The following is a 14732-nucleotide window of genomic DNA, read 5'->3' on the forward strand; positions in this document are numbered from 1 at the left end:
GGCAGAGAAGGCAGAAGACAAGAGGCAGATAAGGCAGAAGACAAGAGGCAGAGAAGGTAGAAGACAAGAGGCAGAGAAGGTAGAAGACAAGAGGCAGAGAAGGCAGAAGACAAGAGACAGAGAAGGCAGAAGACAAGAGGCAGAGAAGGTAGAAGACAAGAGACAGAGAAGGCAGAAGACAAGAGGCAGAGAAGGCAGAAGACAAGAGACAGAGAAGGCAGAAGAAAAGAGGCAGAGAATGCAAAAGAAAAAAACTTGTTCTGACCTTTGTTTTGATCGTCATCAAGAATGCTCTCCATCTGCTCAAGCTTCTCCTGTCGGCGGTGGTTGCCGTTGTGAAGGTTGTTGTTGGTGGTGCTGGGGCTATTGTTGTTGTTGTTGTTGTTGGTGTTGTGGCTCTGTCTCATGTTATGTTGGAACTGGTGCACTCCCTGGGGTGAGTAGTTCGGGGCGCCATTTTCTTTATCTGAAACTAGAGTAGCATACAAAATATATTTTTTTTTTGTTGAATATTGCCAGTGAATTGTTAAAAAAAAAATAATGGAAAACTCTGCTCGTATATTTAAAAAAGTCTAATTGCCCTTCGCCACAGTGAGTTGATCTATGCACCCACTGATTTCGCTGCGCTCCACTGGGTTGCTCTGTATCAAGTGTAGTCAAATTGAATTTCAATTTGATTGGACCAATAACAATTACCTTATCTTATCTTAAAACAAATAACATCTAAAATAAAATGGTATTCCCACACACACACACTTACAAAATACAGAGGATGAATGTAAATACAAGATACAATATTACTAATAGAAATGTAAATATCTTATACAAGTTTTCTTTGAAGTTAAAAATTCTATTACATTTTCAAATAAAAGAAAAATTAAGGAGACCAAGGAAAGGCCATTCTAAAACCTTTAACTGTATCTCTTCCCCCCCCCCCCGCCCTCTCCAGATATGTGCCTGTGTTAAGTTGTAAACAGTAATTAATAGAGACATAGAAAATCAAAACTATAGGGACATTTTCAAACTAGTTTTCCCTCTAGACACATTGATCTAATCGTAAGGATGTAGAAGATCAAAATTTCAGGTCGATGCTTAATTCACTTTGAATGGATAATAATTCGAAGTGGGGGGGGGGAGGTAAACTAGTATAAGACAGAATTAATGTCAGCCATTGAGAAGTTATGAATGCCGATGTGAGACACAGATCTCTAGGCATGCATTAGAATTAAGATTTAGATTTAAATTCACAGATTGTCCACTGTCCCCAGGTCTTTGTTTTCTTCACTCTGTATTGAGACTCCCCGTTACTAAGTCAAAGAAGGTCAGCGATTTACTCACATTTTGTGTGTTTCGTACTGCGAACAAAAACAAAATATTTTAATCTAACAAATCTTTAAAATGAGTATGAGGCGTTTCGAGGAAAGAGAGGGGGGGGGGCATCATTTGTTATTAAACTCCTCAGGAGATATTTCGTTGACACCCGTTCCGCCCCCCTCCCCTCCAATAATATTTCTCAGATACGAACTACTGGCTTGGGAGCTTGTCAAATGATCAATAAAACAAAATGCGTTGAAGCCCTTAAATGTTAGGTGGGCGCCACAAACACGAAGTCAGGGCGTGGGCCTGGGGATTATTACCGTACACACTACGAAGTACTAATCATACCCCCTAGTACAGCTCTGATGAAAAGATAACCATTTGAACCGTACACGTGACCTCCCCCTCGCCCTCCCCTCGTTATTCACGTAGTTCTTCAATGGCTTTTTGTAGTAAGAAAATGCTCTATGGAATTTTGGCTTAAGGAGCAGACGTGTAGAGGTTATATAAATCTTTTTACTTCTGCTAGTTAGTAGTTCAAAGGAAACGTATCCATAGTAACACACACACACACAAACACGTTTAAAGGAAGAAAAAAAAGCTTATCTAACGGGAAAAAAATCCACAATTTGCAATTATATCTCTAAAATGTAGAAGTTATTTCCCTTTTTGCTATATCAAAATAAATATTTAATTATCAATGATAAAATGACTAATTGGTTATTTTGTTTTATTGATTCATGTTTTGTTTGGTACAATATATACATGTTTAAAGTTTCAACTTGTTTCGAGAATTTGTGTTTGAGAAAAAACGTGTACAAGTATCTAAGGGGAGAAAACCTTAAATATTTATTATTTAGCCATATATATGAATAATGAATAATAAATTTCCCTTGGCGGTAACAGGCAAATAGTTAATAACTAGTAAATAAATGACTAATTTTTTTTTTATCGATTCATGTCTTGTCTTTGCCAATAAATATATTTGCAAAGTTTCAACTTGATCTGAGAATTCTTGTATGAGAAATCGCGTGTTTAAACTTTTTATCAGACAGACAAAGGGAGGTTTTATGAACTTTGTAACAATTTTACGCATACTATCATCACTGAGTCTTAGAGTTAGATGCTCACGTCTGAATATTAGCATTTAAAGCAGGGGTTTCAACCTGTGGGTCGCGACCCCCTTAGGGGTCGATTGACAATTTGCCAGGGGTCGCCTAAGCCCTAAGACCATCGAAAATATGGATTGTTATTGTCTACTCTTCTATTTTTGTATGTGTGTGGGGGGGGGGGGGTTCGCAGCGGAGTGGTGGATTGTAAAAAGGGGTCGCCGAGCTTAAAAACTTGAGAACCTCTGATTTAAAGAATACTTCCATGTTCATTATTAAGTTTAATTAAAGAGATGTTTATATTTTAAACACTATAAGCAAGAAATTTAAATTCTTTATATCTTAATGCATAAAAAAATATTCAAATCAAATATAACCATAAAAGAATGTAAGAAGCCTTTAGATATATATCCATAAATAAAAACTTTTCCTTACCAGCTCGACCTACCAAATAACTGAACATAAATCCGCTGATCTTTTAGAAAGAACAGTGAGTGAGTAATTTCTAATTACTTTACTAATGTACATCAACACACACAGATTCTACAACCAAATTAGTAAGAACAATTTGTATAAAAATTTGATATATTTCCAATCACAATATATAAGAACAAAGAAGATCGGAGTGACAGCACCAATTATAAGCTCTAGTTTACAAGACCTGTGTGATGAGCACCTCGCTATACGGAAGTGAAGTCATAGAATGGAAAAAAATATCTTCCATCTCCAATGCCTAAGGTGGATCTTTCAAATAAGGTGGCAAGATTAAAATAAAAACAATGAGGAAGAGCAGGGTGCCAGGTCCAGGACATATAATGCCACAAGGTCGACTTCTAAGAGACATTCTGTATGGCGATCTAACAGAAGGCAGGGGAGCCGCTGGGCGTCCACTTTTAAAGTGTGAAAACGCAATATGAAGCTTTTCAAAATCAACACTAACAGTTAGGAAAAAGTGGCACTGGATAGATCCACAAGGAGGGCAAACATAAAGGAATGGTCATGAATTGCAGACGGCATACACACCAGAAGTAGAAAGAAAGGTGAAAGTGCATCATCGCCTGGTGATTACAGATGCCCAACCTGTGACCACCAGTATCATGGATTGGCCTCTTCAGTCACACAAGAAGTTGCAAAGGGAAAAGATCGTCTCTCTGGACGTAAAATGCCTCAGAGACAGACCCGCCTCCGAAATTCACACACAAAAAGCTGCAAAGTGAAAGGATCGTCTCTCTAGACGTAAAATGCCACAGGGACAGAGCCACCTTCTAAATTCACACAAAGAAGTTGCAAAGGAGAAAAACATATATATATATATTAAAAAGATTGTCTTGCTACTCAGCTGAAGTCATATATCTAAATCTAGATGTTGATATGACAATCTAACACTACTGACATTCAATCTCAGAGGTCAGACAAAGAAAGGTTAACGTGGTCATACGATCTGTGGAGACACGGCAAGGGGGAGACACTGCGATCTGGTCTTTTTTTTTTTTATAAGTTTCGCTGAAGATAGAAACGTCTGGAGATCTAGATGATTCCGATGAGTGCGTGTGTATTTGTGTGCGTGTGTCTGTATGTGTGCGTGTGTCTGTATGTGTGCGTGTGTCTGTATGTGTGCGTGTGTTTGTATGCGGATGGAAGCAGCTGAGACAGAAAGAAAAAAAAAAGGTTTAAAATGATAAAATTAAAAGTACCAGCAGAAACAAGTATGGCGCTTGGGTGTCTCGGGCATACATACAATCATACGATCTGAGAGGAGTCTCACGAATGCAAACACCATCACGTTGTTATGGAGTCTGCGTGTGCGTTTCCAAGGTGATGATGAAGAAATGGAGCGTTAAATGTGAGTCTTGTAGAGTGATGCAAGATAAGCGTCTCTGTCATCATCTATGTTCAGAACGAGAGACAAACTCCAGGAAGCCAGAGTGTACAGACGTGTTGTCCTAGTGAGTTAGATTTGTTTAATTTAATTTAAGTCTATATTGTAGTAAAAGTTATATTTAGTTGGTTTTTTTTTCTCTCACAAAAAGAACTTTATTTAAGTTGTTTCAAGTTTTATATAATTTAAAACATTGTTATACGTCGGCTTAGGTGTTCACTATCAATCTGGTGCTATAAGTCAACGACCGTCATCAAAACAAACGTATCACGACAACATGAAATTATGGCTGCACCCCTCCCCGCCCGAGACGTTGTGACAGTGTACGCCACTGTACCACTGACTTGTGACATTGTGATAGTTCATTCCTCACTGTAAACACCCACACACCCACCTGTGACAGTTCATTCCACTGCAACCCCCACCCTCCCTCCTTTCCAACAAGTAGAATGCAATCATTTTTTAAATAGTCTGTTACACGTGTTCAAACCTGATTCCCACAGTAACTAGATCTATAGTTTATCTTAAATAATGCATCTTACACCTCCCCCTTTCCACCCCCCCCCTTTCCCGCCTTTGTTCACCGTAATCTTTCTAATATAAAATAAGTTCTTTCGTGTAAACTGGGCCGCAGAGGGGCTTGTATTGAAATGAGTTTTTTTTCCCCTTAAAGATACCATCTTTGTTTTGTTGCGACCGACACAGGAAAAAGGCCACACTTTGAAATGTTTCTGAAAGTGTCCCACTACGCACTGAATGGAAGACACAACGTTTGCCGGGTTTTTTTTATACTTTAACATTAAAAAAAAAGGGGTAAGACGCATCTAGTACTTAATGGATCTAACCCCCCACCCCCACCCTCCCACATATATACCGACTTATAACAGACCGTCTTCACAATTCATCTAGGCAATCTGCGCCACTTCTCTGGGGCGAGGAGTAGATCGTGGAGTGATACTATATATAACGTTAGGTTAGTTGGTGGTGGTAGTGGGGGGGGGGGGGGTTGTCAACTCAGCCTCTTCACACGTATACTTCCACTAAAGAAAGAGAGACAGATCCTAAGACCGCAATGCCAATGTCTGGATATGTGAGTGTGTGTGTGTGTGTGTGTGTATTTGCTTCACACAGATCGTTTCTCAAAGCAGATCGCAGAGCATTTTAAGAGAACCAAACAGGCTCACAAACAGGTTTGGAAACTCCACAAGCATTTTGTGACATCGATGACAAAATCTGGTCACAAAAATTGTCTGGAGTTGAAACATGTTTCAAAGGGGGAAAAAAATGAGATGCGAATGAAAGCTTCCACAGTGTTTTGATTAGGGCCAGGTTCAGAGTTCAAGCTAATCAATGCTCTATTGGTATGAAGCCTATATCAAGATAAGCTGAAATGCATCTTTCCAACAGATGGGGTTATGATGCACTTGATTGACCGACATGTTTACTTTTGGTCCAGCAAGGTTTCATCTTGTTTTCTACACGGACCTGAAGCCCCATAGAGGAGTCCCCTTCAGCGCCCCACGGAGGTCATCCAAGTTTCTTGCTACTACATGTACAAATTAAACAAAAGGGGGGTAAGTGAGATCGAATTTGAATTCAAAACACCCGTGCATTGATTTTCTTTTGCGTCCTCGTTATTATGTGGGAGGGTTTAGATGTCTAGTATAATATCTGAGATGAACTGCTCAGTGGTTTTAGGATTAGGCAGTTCTCCATATAGATTTTTTGGGGGCAGGAGTCTTATTCGGACCTCTTTAAGGAGAGTGCAGTTCTGAAGGACATGGTCAGCATTTTCTGATGACACTCCAAAAAAGCGAATTTTCCTGAACCCAATTTTTTAGCTTCCGGAACATGTGTTGTCTCATTCTGTTAAGTCCGGTGTATTCCAGAAGAATAATTAATCTTCCAGTGACAAAAAAAAAAAAAGAACTAAAGTAAAAGTTAAGTAACCCTTTCAGACTTTGCGATCTATTGGGCATAGGATGTAAAAAAGGTCATAGGTTTCTTTGAACGAAAGTTAACAAGTGTGTCGTGTGGCCAGCACAACGACCATCAGGATTTACTTTCCACAACGTAGATCAGGTAATCATTAGAGTTGTGGGGACTCAGGGGGATCTTAACTCCCGAAATTCAAAATCAAAACTACAAAAAAAAAACACATTAAAAATTAAATTTATATTTGATCTGAATGTATTGTTATTCAGTAATAAAAAGGCTCGAACCGGAGACCACTGGGTCCAGAAGCTAAGTGCTTTACCATTCAACCACCACGCCACTACAAAAACTAAAAGAAATTAAAAATTTATTTTTATTAAGTAAAAAACACACACACACACACAGGGCCGGTCTTAGGCCCCTTCAGCCTATGCGGTCGCAGTGGGCCCCGCGCTTTCATAGGCCCCGCGCTATGCGAATTCTATGCGTGAATTATTAAATTAAACCATTTTAATGATAACCCTCCTAAAAATTATAAAATATAAGAAAAAGTCATGAAAATCTCCTGAAATTATTAAAATCTTCTAGAAACTCATGCAAGTCTCCTTAAAACAGACAAATTTGGTATTACGGGGTGTCATTCAATATGGAAAACGCCAATTCTACTCGCGATTAAAAACAAACAAACGAAACGTCATTGTCAGCTTTCATTTAATAAAAATGTAATAATAAGGCGAATTTTAACCAAAACAAGAATTTCAAATACTTAATTTACTTCAGTAGTCACTGGCATGCAGATATACATCTAAATCTATCGCGACCTCTTAGAGAAAACAAATAGTAAATCTAAAAGGCAGATCTGAATGTTTATCGGCTTGTCTGTTGGAAAACAGGAGTTAATCTACTGTAGGTGGCTCGTAAAGTTAATTTGACAATGATTTTGTTCTTAGTAAACTATAACTAAAATGCAAAGACGAATTTATTTTCGAATACAAAATCTTAATTTTCACTTATTATCCTTATCACCACCCAAATTAGGCCCCGCGCAATCCGTTTCGCATAGTGCCCCGCAACCTATAGGACCGGCCCTGCACACACACACACACACACAAAACTCCCAGTTGAAATAAATTTTTTCAGATTTTCAGTGAAACATGTTGAGGTCTATGTAAATTAAAAGAACCGGCTAGCACGCACTATCTACTTGGAGCAACATTGGATTAGGGAAACTTTCGAATGGTGATCCTGATTACAATTTCTATAGGTGTTGTTTTTTTCCCCCCAAAGATTGCATTGCCAAAACACCCAAGACAAACAAAAAATAAAATTCATGGTTTCAAGAGTAATGTCCAACTTTGTTCAGATATAGTTCCTAGTCCAAGCGTCCAAATTTGGTTGTCCTATTTTCCGGCTGTTGACACGCGAAAGTCCTCATGCATCCCACATGCGCTTACATTGCACACACAACGAAATGTTCGAGATTCTTTAAGGTCACTGTCTTTAGTTACTTTTGAAGTCCAATCATGTTATACTTTTCAGCCAACTTTTTTTTACATATTATTTTGATTCATTATTTCCAAGAAGATTACAATTCCAAAATCACATATGTCAAACATAGCTTCAGAATGTTCTAGGTCAATATTATTCCTAAATTGTTCATGATAATTTGGATGTCCAGTGTTTCCTGTTGGCTTTGAAATTTCTCTTTTTCTTTTTTTTTTTCGGATTATACTTTAAACTTGCAATTACACATAAGACCTATGTTAATTGACATAAAAATTTATTATCCTGTCCCCAAAAAAATCTATTTATTCCCAAAATGATTTTAAACAAAAACATATTTATTTCTTGATTTAATATGACCGCAATGTCTCCTCTAAGACAAGCCTCATAAGCCAACCATGTCCCCTGACTGACAGTATCCATTGAAACAATGCACCAGTTGATCTTGACGACAAAGAAAAACAACCCGGAGAAGTAGCACCCACAAAATGGAGGCATCGGGTTACCTCCCCGTGGTGTCCCCAAGATCAATTGATACATTTGTTTCTTGGAGTAGCTAGGCCTGAGGTGAGGAGGGTTAGGCACTTGACCATGTTACAACTTGTTCTGTTTGGAAGAAGTTACACTTTAGCGTCAGAAAGTAACTTATAGATTGTAGAGTTCCAGAAGTCGTTTCCAATGCGTTCTCTTCAAATGTCGCAGAAGCTCAACAGAAAATACTTAAAAAAAAAACAACAGTTTAAGGAACCCGTTTCACGAACGCTGTGCAGTGATCACATTAAGTCAAGCGACAAAGAATCTCTTTTAACATAAGTAAAATATAATTAAAAGAAGATGAAGAAATGGGGTGCTGAAGCTAACTCTTTCGCAACTTCGCGGAAACGCTCTCAGCTCATAACAGTCTAACAAGCTTTCGTGGAAATAATGATTCTGAGATCCACCTTCGAGGTTTCATATTCAGTTCATCTAAGTAGATCTAGTGTTGTTGTTTTTTTAAACAGAAATCACTTAGAACCTATCGAGTTAGATCAAAGATTCCTTTTCAACCATACTCACTAAGAAGCTATCTAGGTAGATCTAAGTTCCAGATTCCGAAATGTTTTCTAATATGTGATTCCTAATATTAATAAACTAATCATTCAGTTAGTATGTATTTTTTCACACCTTCCACATTGACGACTGTTTATAATATAGATATACTATGTACACATATTGGTTATAATATAGATATACTATGTACACATACTGGTTATAATATAGATATACTATGTACACATAGCTTTAAACATGAACCCAGTCCAATAGAATGGTAAAATTAGTAGAAAAATATAGGAGTCGGACTGAAGAGAGGAGGTGGGGAGTATCGTCTGACTGCTACACGTGCACTCTGCTGGCCACTGCATAGACAGACCGAGACGGCCTGGTGACTTGGCTGCACCCAATCGCCATGGTTCAACACCTAAATTTACTATCACAACACCACGGCCCAGTGCCGCTACAGCTGGACCGTGTCGATCAACTGTTGACTTCTCTGTGTCGTCTCGGTCGTACGGTTTTTAAAGGAAACAATTCCGTCCAAGTGTAAACAAACACTTTCACGACCTGTCTTTGACAGTGCAGCGGGGCAGTAGTGGCTTGTGACATTGAGAGTATCTTACAAACACTGCGACATTAGAGTATCTTACAAACACTGGTGTAACTGGGATGTATGGGTGATAGTCCCAAACCGCTTGGCAAAGGCTTGGCCTCCTAACAAGGGGGCTGGAGTTTAAATCCCGACTCGAGCAGAATTATGTTTTTCTGAGCGCCTAAAGGCAGCACGGAAACCTCCTCCCAGATACCCCCTCCCCACGCTGGTCCACAAAAGAGACCGTAGCACAACGAATATGCTGTAAGCAAGAAAGATGCGCAATACAAAACCATTTTTTTTCAATAGCAAGACGGGAGAATCTTACACACGTAAGTATAAGCTGTTTTATGTTTACATTCTAACGCAGGATGGCGGCGGGTAGGGTTCGAACCCGGGATCATCATGACCATCGAACGACAGTCCAGAGTGCATACTACACCACCAGGCAGCAAGGTGACGAAACAAGAGTATCTTAATAAACCAAAGCGCAAGTTGCGACACGATTGAAACTCACTACACAATAGGGACTTACAAGAGAAGCATTGGATGATGTCATATCCCGAGATTACTACAACAGTGCTGAGTGATGGTCTAATAAGAACAAATAGTATAACTGGAAACCTTGTGGCCCGTCGAGCCAAGAAAAGAATCCTACTTTTCGTTTGAGAGGGTTGTTGTTTTTTATGCCAGCGATTTAGTTTAATCCTTACTCCAAAGCGTTTTCAGTTCCTAAGTCTGTAATTCTATTCTTACATCTTTAACAGCAGAGAGGGGCTTTTTTTGAGCTCACCTGAGATGAACTCCAATGGGCAACACAAAATGGAGGCTTAGGCTTTACGTCATGCCCTGGCCGGACACTTTGCCCAAAGCTCCCTCCCAAAGAAGGTCGAATGACACTACAGGCACTACATTTCCCTGCAGACATTCACCACTGTCTTCTTCGTCTCCTCACAGTGTCAGCGACGGGCAACAAGATGTCGGGAACCGGACAGAGTATACACCAAGGGGACAGTGTACCGTTTCTCACTGCGATTTTATTATCTGTTCCGACCTTCCAAGCCTCCACCGAGGGGTCGTGTCGGTCCTAGAGGCGCATATGCTGCTAGACACCACTCGGATTAGGCCATGGTTTTAACCATTTCACATTGTGTGTTACTTATATATTATATCCAAGAGGTACATATTTATTTATATTGTATAAAAGTATATACATTTCGATAGTTATGCCGTAAAAATATAAATAGCAGATTTTCCATTACTGCTGCCTGCATCTGAGCATCGTCATGAGTTCAAAACAAAATAAGTCTTTGGGTGGTACACGCGTCAATGTTCAAGTTTTAGGAGAAGACATTGTGTCACAACTCACAACCGTGTACATGAGCTAGACAGTCCTACCAAAAAACGCTGCTTTATTTCAGAGTTACTTCCCTTCGAGGAAGTTTATTCAGCAGAAGTTACCTCGACACGAAGAAACTTTCTGACACCAAATGTTTTCGTATTAAAAAAAAATATAAGCGTTTTATAGGTTCGGGACACCGGCGACTGAAAAGGTCGGCGCCGAAACGACGGCGCCAATCGTACGCTCCACTAATTGTAGTGATGTCAATGAGAATTCATAGACCCAGGGTTCCATTCAGGTTCAAACCTCTACAAGCCAACTAAACACAGACTCAATCTTTTGATGAGGTCTGCGCGTTAGTCTGTGGGATGCCAGACACGGTTTGATGAACACAATTCTACCTGTAGGCAAAGGGACACGGCTAAAAGGACAAGCAACAGAAACATAGATGACTTTTCAAAGTGTTCATAATTCAGATATTGTGCAGAACTAGTGGTGCGTGCGTAGAAATAGAAACACAGTTCTAAAAATAGCATGTTACTAGAAAGGGGAGAGAAGTGATGAACTAGAATACGCATAGATAAACTCTCAATAGTCTAAATAAAAACATCACAGCGACTGTTTTTTGTAGGATGTGTGGGGGAGGGTTAAATACAATCTGATTATTAAATAGGAAATCTGATTAAGTTCACCAATTCACTAACCTTTGCAAATCTTTGCGCATTGGACTATGTTACAACAAATAGAAAATGAATACAGAAACAAGGTTACAAAGATACGATGATATCACCTATAATCGGTCACCAAAATGGTCCAAATATCGACTTCACCAGGATTCGAACACGGGGCTTCCGGTTCCAAGTGCTTTTCCCCTCAGCCAAAGCATCTCCATATATTCATTTTGCGTATACTTATATTTTTTTAAATAATAATTATTAAATTTATCCATAAATTCAAATTTAATAAAATGTTACATGTAATAAAGAGAAACTAAAAAAGATTTGCTCTTCTAACAAAATTAGATACATTGGCAACACAAAAAAAATAATTCTTGACCTACTATAAGCTACAATTGTGTACAAATGACTTAACAAGACTTTCCATCTTCTATTATAAAGTAGAATGTGAGGGGTATGTATGTATGTATGTATGTATGTATGTATGTTACTTATAGACATCAAAACCGCTAGACCAATCTTGATAAAACTAGGCAGGAATGTTCCTTGGGTACCAACTTAGACCTTAGTGAATGTATTGTAGCCCTAAAACAAATGTAAGACCCTCAAAAAAAATAAAGTTGTCCAACTCTATTACAGCTATAGTATTTTATGGATCTAGGCCATGTCTACAATGTTGACATGAGAAAAGATAGAAAGGATTTAGACCTAGATCTAATTTTAAGAAATACACTTTGCGCAGATAGTTTTTTACTTTGACACATGAAAATACAAAAGAAGATCCATTGATTTCATTATATAATAAAATTAATCTTCAATTTTGTGTTTCAAAAGCATTTTTTACATTAATTAGGTCCTTATATCTGTGATTACAGATTTCCTGACGAACATTCTTTCATTAGACAATACCGTAATGAATCGCGTACTAAAAATTAATTCGTTTAATTGTTTACTTTATAATCCCATCCCTAGATCTAAAACTCTAATTCAACTCTAAGATGATAAAACTTCTCTTCGCACAGATAGTTTTATACTTTAACACATAAACATATTAATTAAAGTCCATTCATTTCATATTTTGATCAAATAAACATTCAAATTTGGTTTTCTAAAGCTACATTCGTTTACGAAAGCTGCGAAGCCGAGTTGAGATAGGCCTAGATCTATATTCATTCATGAATCGCGTACTAAAAATTATTTCGTTTAATTGTTTACTTTATAATCCCATCCCTAGATCTAAAACTCTAATCCAACTCTAAGATGATAAAACTTCTCTTCGCACAGATAGTTTAATACTTTAACACATAAATATATTAATTAAAGTCCATTCATTTCATATTTTGATCAAATAAACATTCAAAATTGGTTTTCTAAAGTTACATTCGTTTACGAAAGCTGCGAAGCCGAGTTGAGATAGGCCTAGATCTATGTTCATTCATGAATCGCGTACTAAAAATTATTTCGTTTAATTGTTCACTTTATAATCCCATTTATTTAACAAAGCTATCGCTCTTTTTGTTTTTAATAGATAAGAATGTATCGACTTTGGGTAAACCATTTTCGCAAAACTAATTTTATTTTCGTAGCGAAACTGAAATAACGTGAAAGGATCATTAGCTACGTTTAACATACATCTAAATCCAATCCACTAGATTATTTAAAAGAAATGTTTTAATTTAAAAAAATGGATTTAAGCCTATTAGCTATTTTGATTTGATAGCATTATTCACACTATTTTTACATTGACACATTCGCTTTACTTATTACATTATTATTTCGTTTAATTGCTTACAAAACACTCTCAGTGACTATATCGAAAGTAATGCGCAAATAAAGACCCGCGGGTCGCGGGTAACATATGTCTAGTTGCAAATAAAAATTAATATCTTCATTGTCATTTGTTATACCAACTAGACATAGATCTAGCTAGATCTAGACCTAGTTTTAGATATAAATCTAGATTCAAGATCTAAGTCTAGGTCTAGAACTAGATCTAAGTCTGGATCTAAAAATAGATCTAAGTCTTGATCTAGAGTTAGATCTAAGGGTATATCTAGATCTAAGTCTAGATCTAGATCTAGATCTAGAACTGGATATAGAATCTTGATGTAGAATCTACTATATCTAGACTAGAACTCGTATGAATTTACACGTTTAACCTTAGAATTACTAGACCTAGGCCAATGTTATGATCATGAATAGCAGGCCTTTTGTTACCAGGTAATGGTGTACTATGCTGTTCGTATCCGATTCATTTTCTAATGTGATACTATTGTTTACATAATAAATAAATCTGCTCCCCTAAGCTGTCAGGAGTTAAGTTATTGCCTTAATAATTAAAATTTTGTTCAAATTATTGATACATTTATAATATATGTACATACTTTAAATATATCTAGATCTGGGCTCTATTTAGTCTTCTTTAGAATGTCAAGTGTAGGCCCCTATAGTAAGGATATGTCAAAACTGCGCGCTATAAAAGTAGTTCGTTATTTTTTAAACTTATAACTAAAACGAAGTTCGTATCAAAATTTAAAAAATACAAAATTTGAATCTATTCAATGAGTTAGTTAATAAATGGAAAATATATTTTATAATGATCCATTGACACTTTTTATAATTGTGACCTTAGATGCATTTTTTTGTACAAATGCGCGAATCTATGAATGAAGCTTAAATTATTAATGAAGAAATCCATGACCTTTTTTTAAAAAAGTTACCTTCCCTGAAGTTTTTCATTTAAAAGTGGTGTCATTTTTAAAAAAAAATCTGCTTGCATATATAATTTTAAAAATTAGATGGTTCACTTTCGGAAAAGAAAAACGTAGCCGTTGCATCAGAACTTTGAATGATCTAAAATATCATGATGTCCAATTTTCATTTTCTCTTCTAGTTTCTAAGATCTAAACGGGAGAAACGGACAGTCGGGCCACACAAAACTAACAACGTCTTTTCCCCTTTCGGGAGCCGCTAAAAATGTGAAAATTTAAGTCACGACATACATAAATGAAATTAGTTATCGTAGACCCCCAGGGACATCTCACAGACCCCCAATTTATTTTCTCACTTTCTTAGACCCTTTGGAAGTCTTCGTAGACCCCTTGGGGTCTATATAGACCACTTTGGGATTGCTGCACTAATAAGTCTACGCTATTTAACTAGCTAATAAAACGCAAGATGTCCGCTTGTCTCAAGAAATGTAAACCCATCACGATGCAATGCCCTCTCTGTTTCTACAAAGTGTAGCAAAAGTTAGGAGAGCTTGTTTAAAACTAGTCTAGAATACAGGCGCCGACTCTTGTGTTCACTTTTAGAATTGTAACTCAAGCCCTAATAGGAAGAA

At 37.4% G+C, this 14732-nt stretch overlaps 1 protein-coding gene across 3 annotated transcripts in view; it reads right to left on the reverse strand.

Moving 5' to 3' along the window:
- LOC106072317 (paired box protein Pax-5-like) overlaps positions 1-14732 on the reverse strand; it is a 205106-nt gene that overhangs the window by 145621 nt on the left and 44753 nt on the right. For all 3 annotated transcript variants that reach the window (XM_056019066.1, XM_056019065.1, XM_056019063.1), the window contains exon 3: positions 266-472. In XM_056019066.1, the coding sequence (XP_055875041.1) occupies positions 266-472 (207 nt within the window). The remainder of the gene's footprint in view (positions 1-265; positions 473-14732) is intronic.

This window comes from Biomphalaria glabrata, chromosome 2, assembly GCF_947242115.1.
Source record: "Biomphalaria glabrata chromosome 2, xgBioGlab47.1, whole genome shotgun sequence".
NCBI classification, from domain to species: Eukaryota; Metazoa; Mollusca; class Gastropoda; family Planorbidae; genus Biomphalaria; species Biomphalaria glabrata.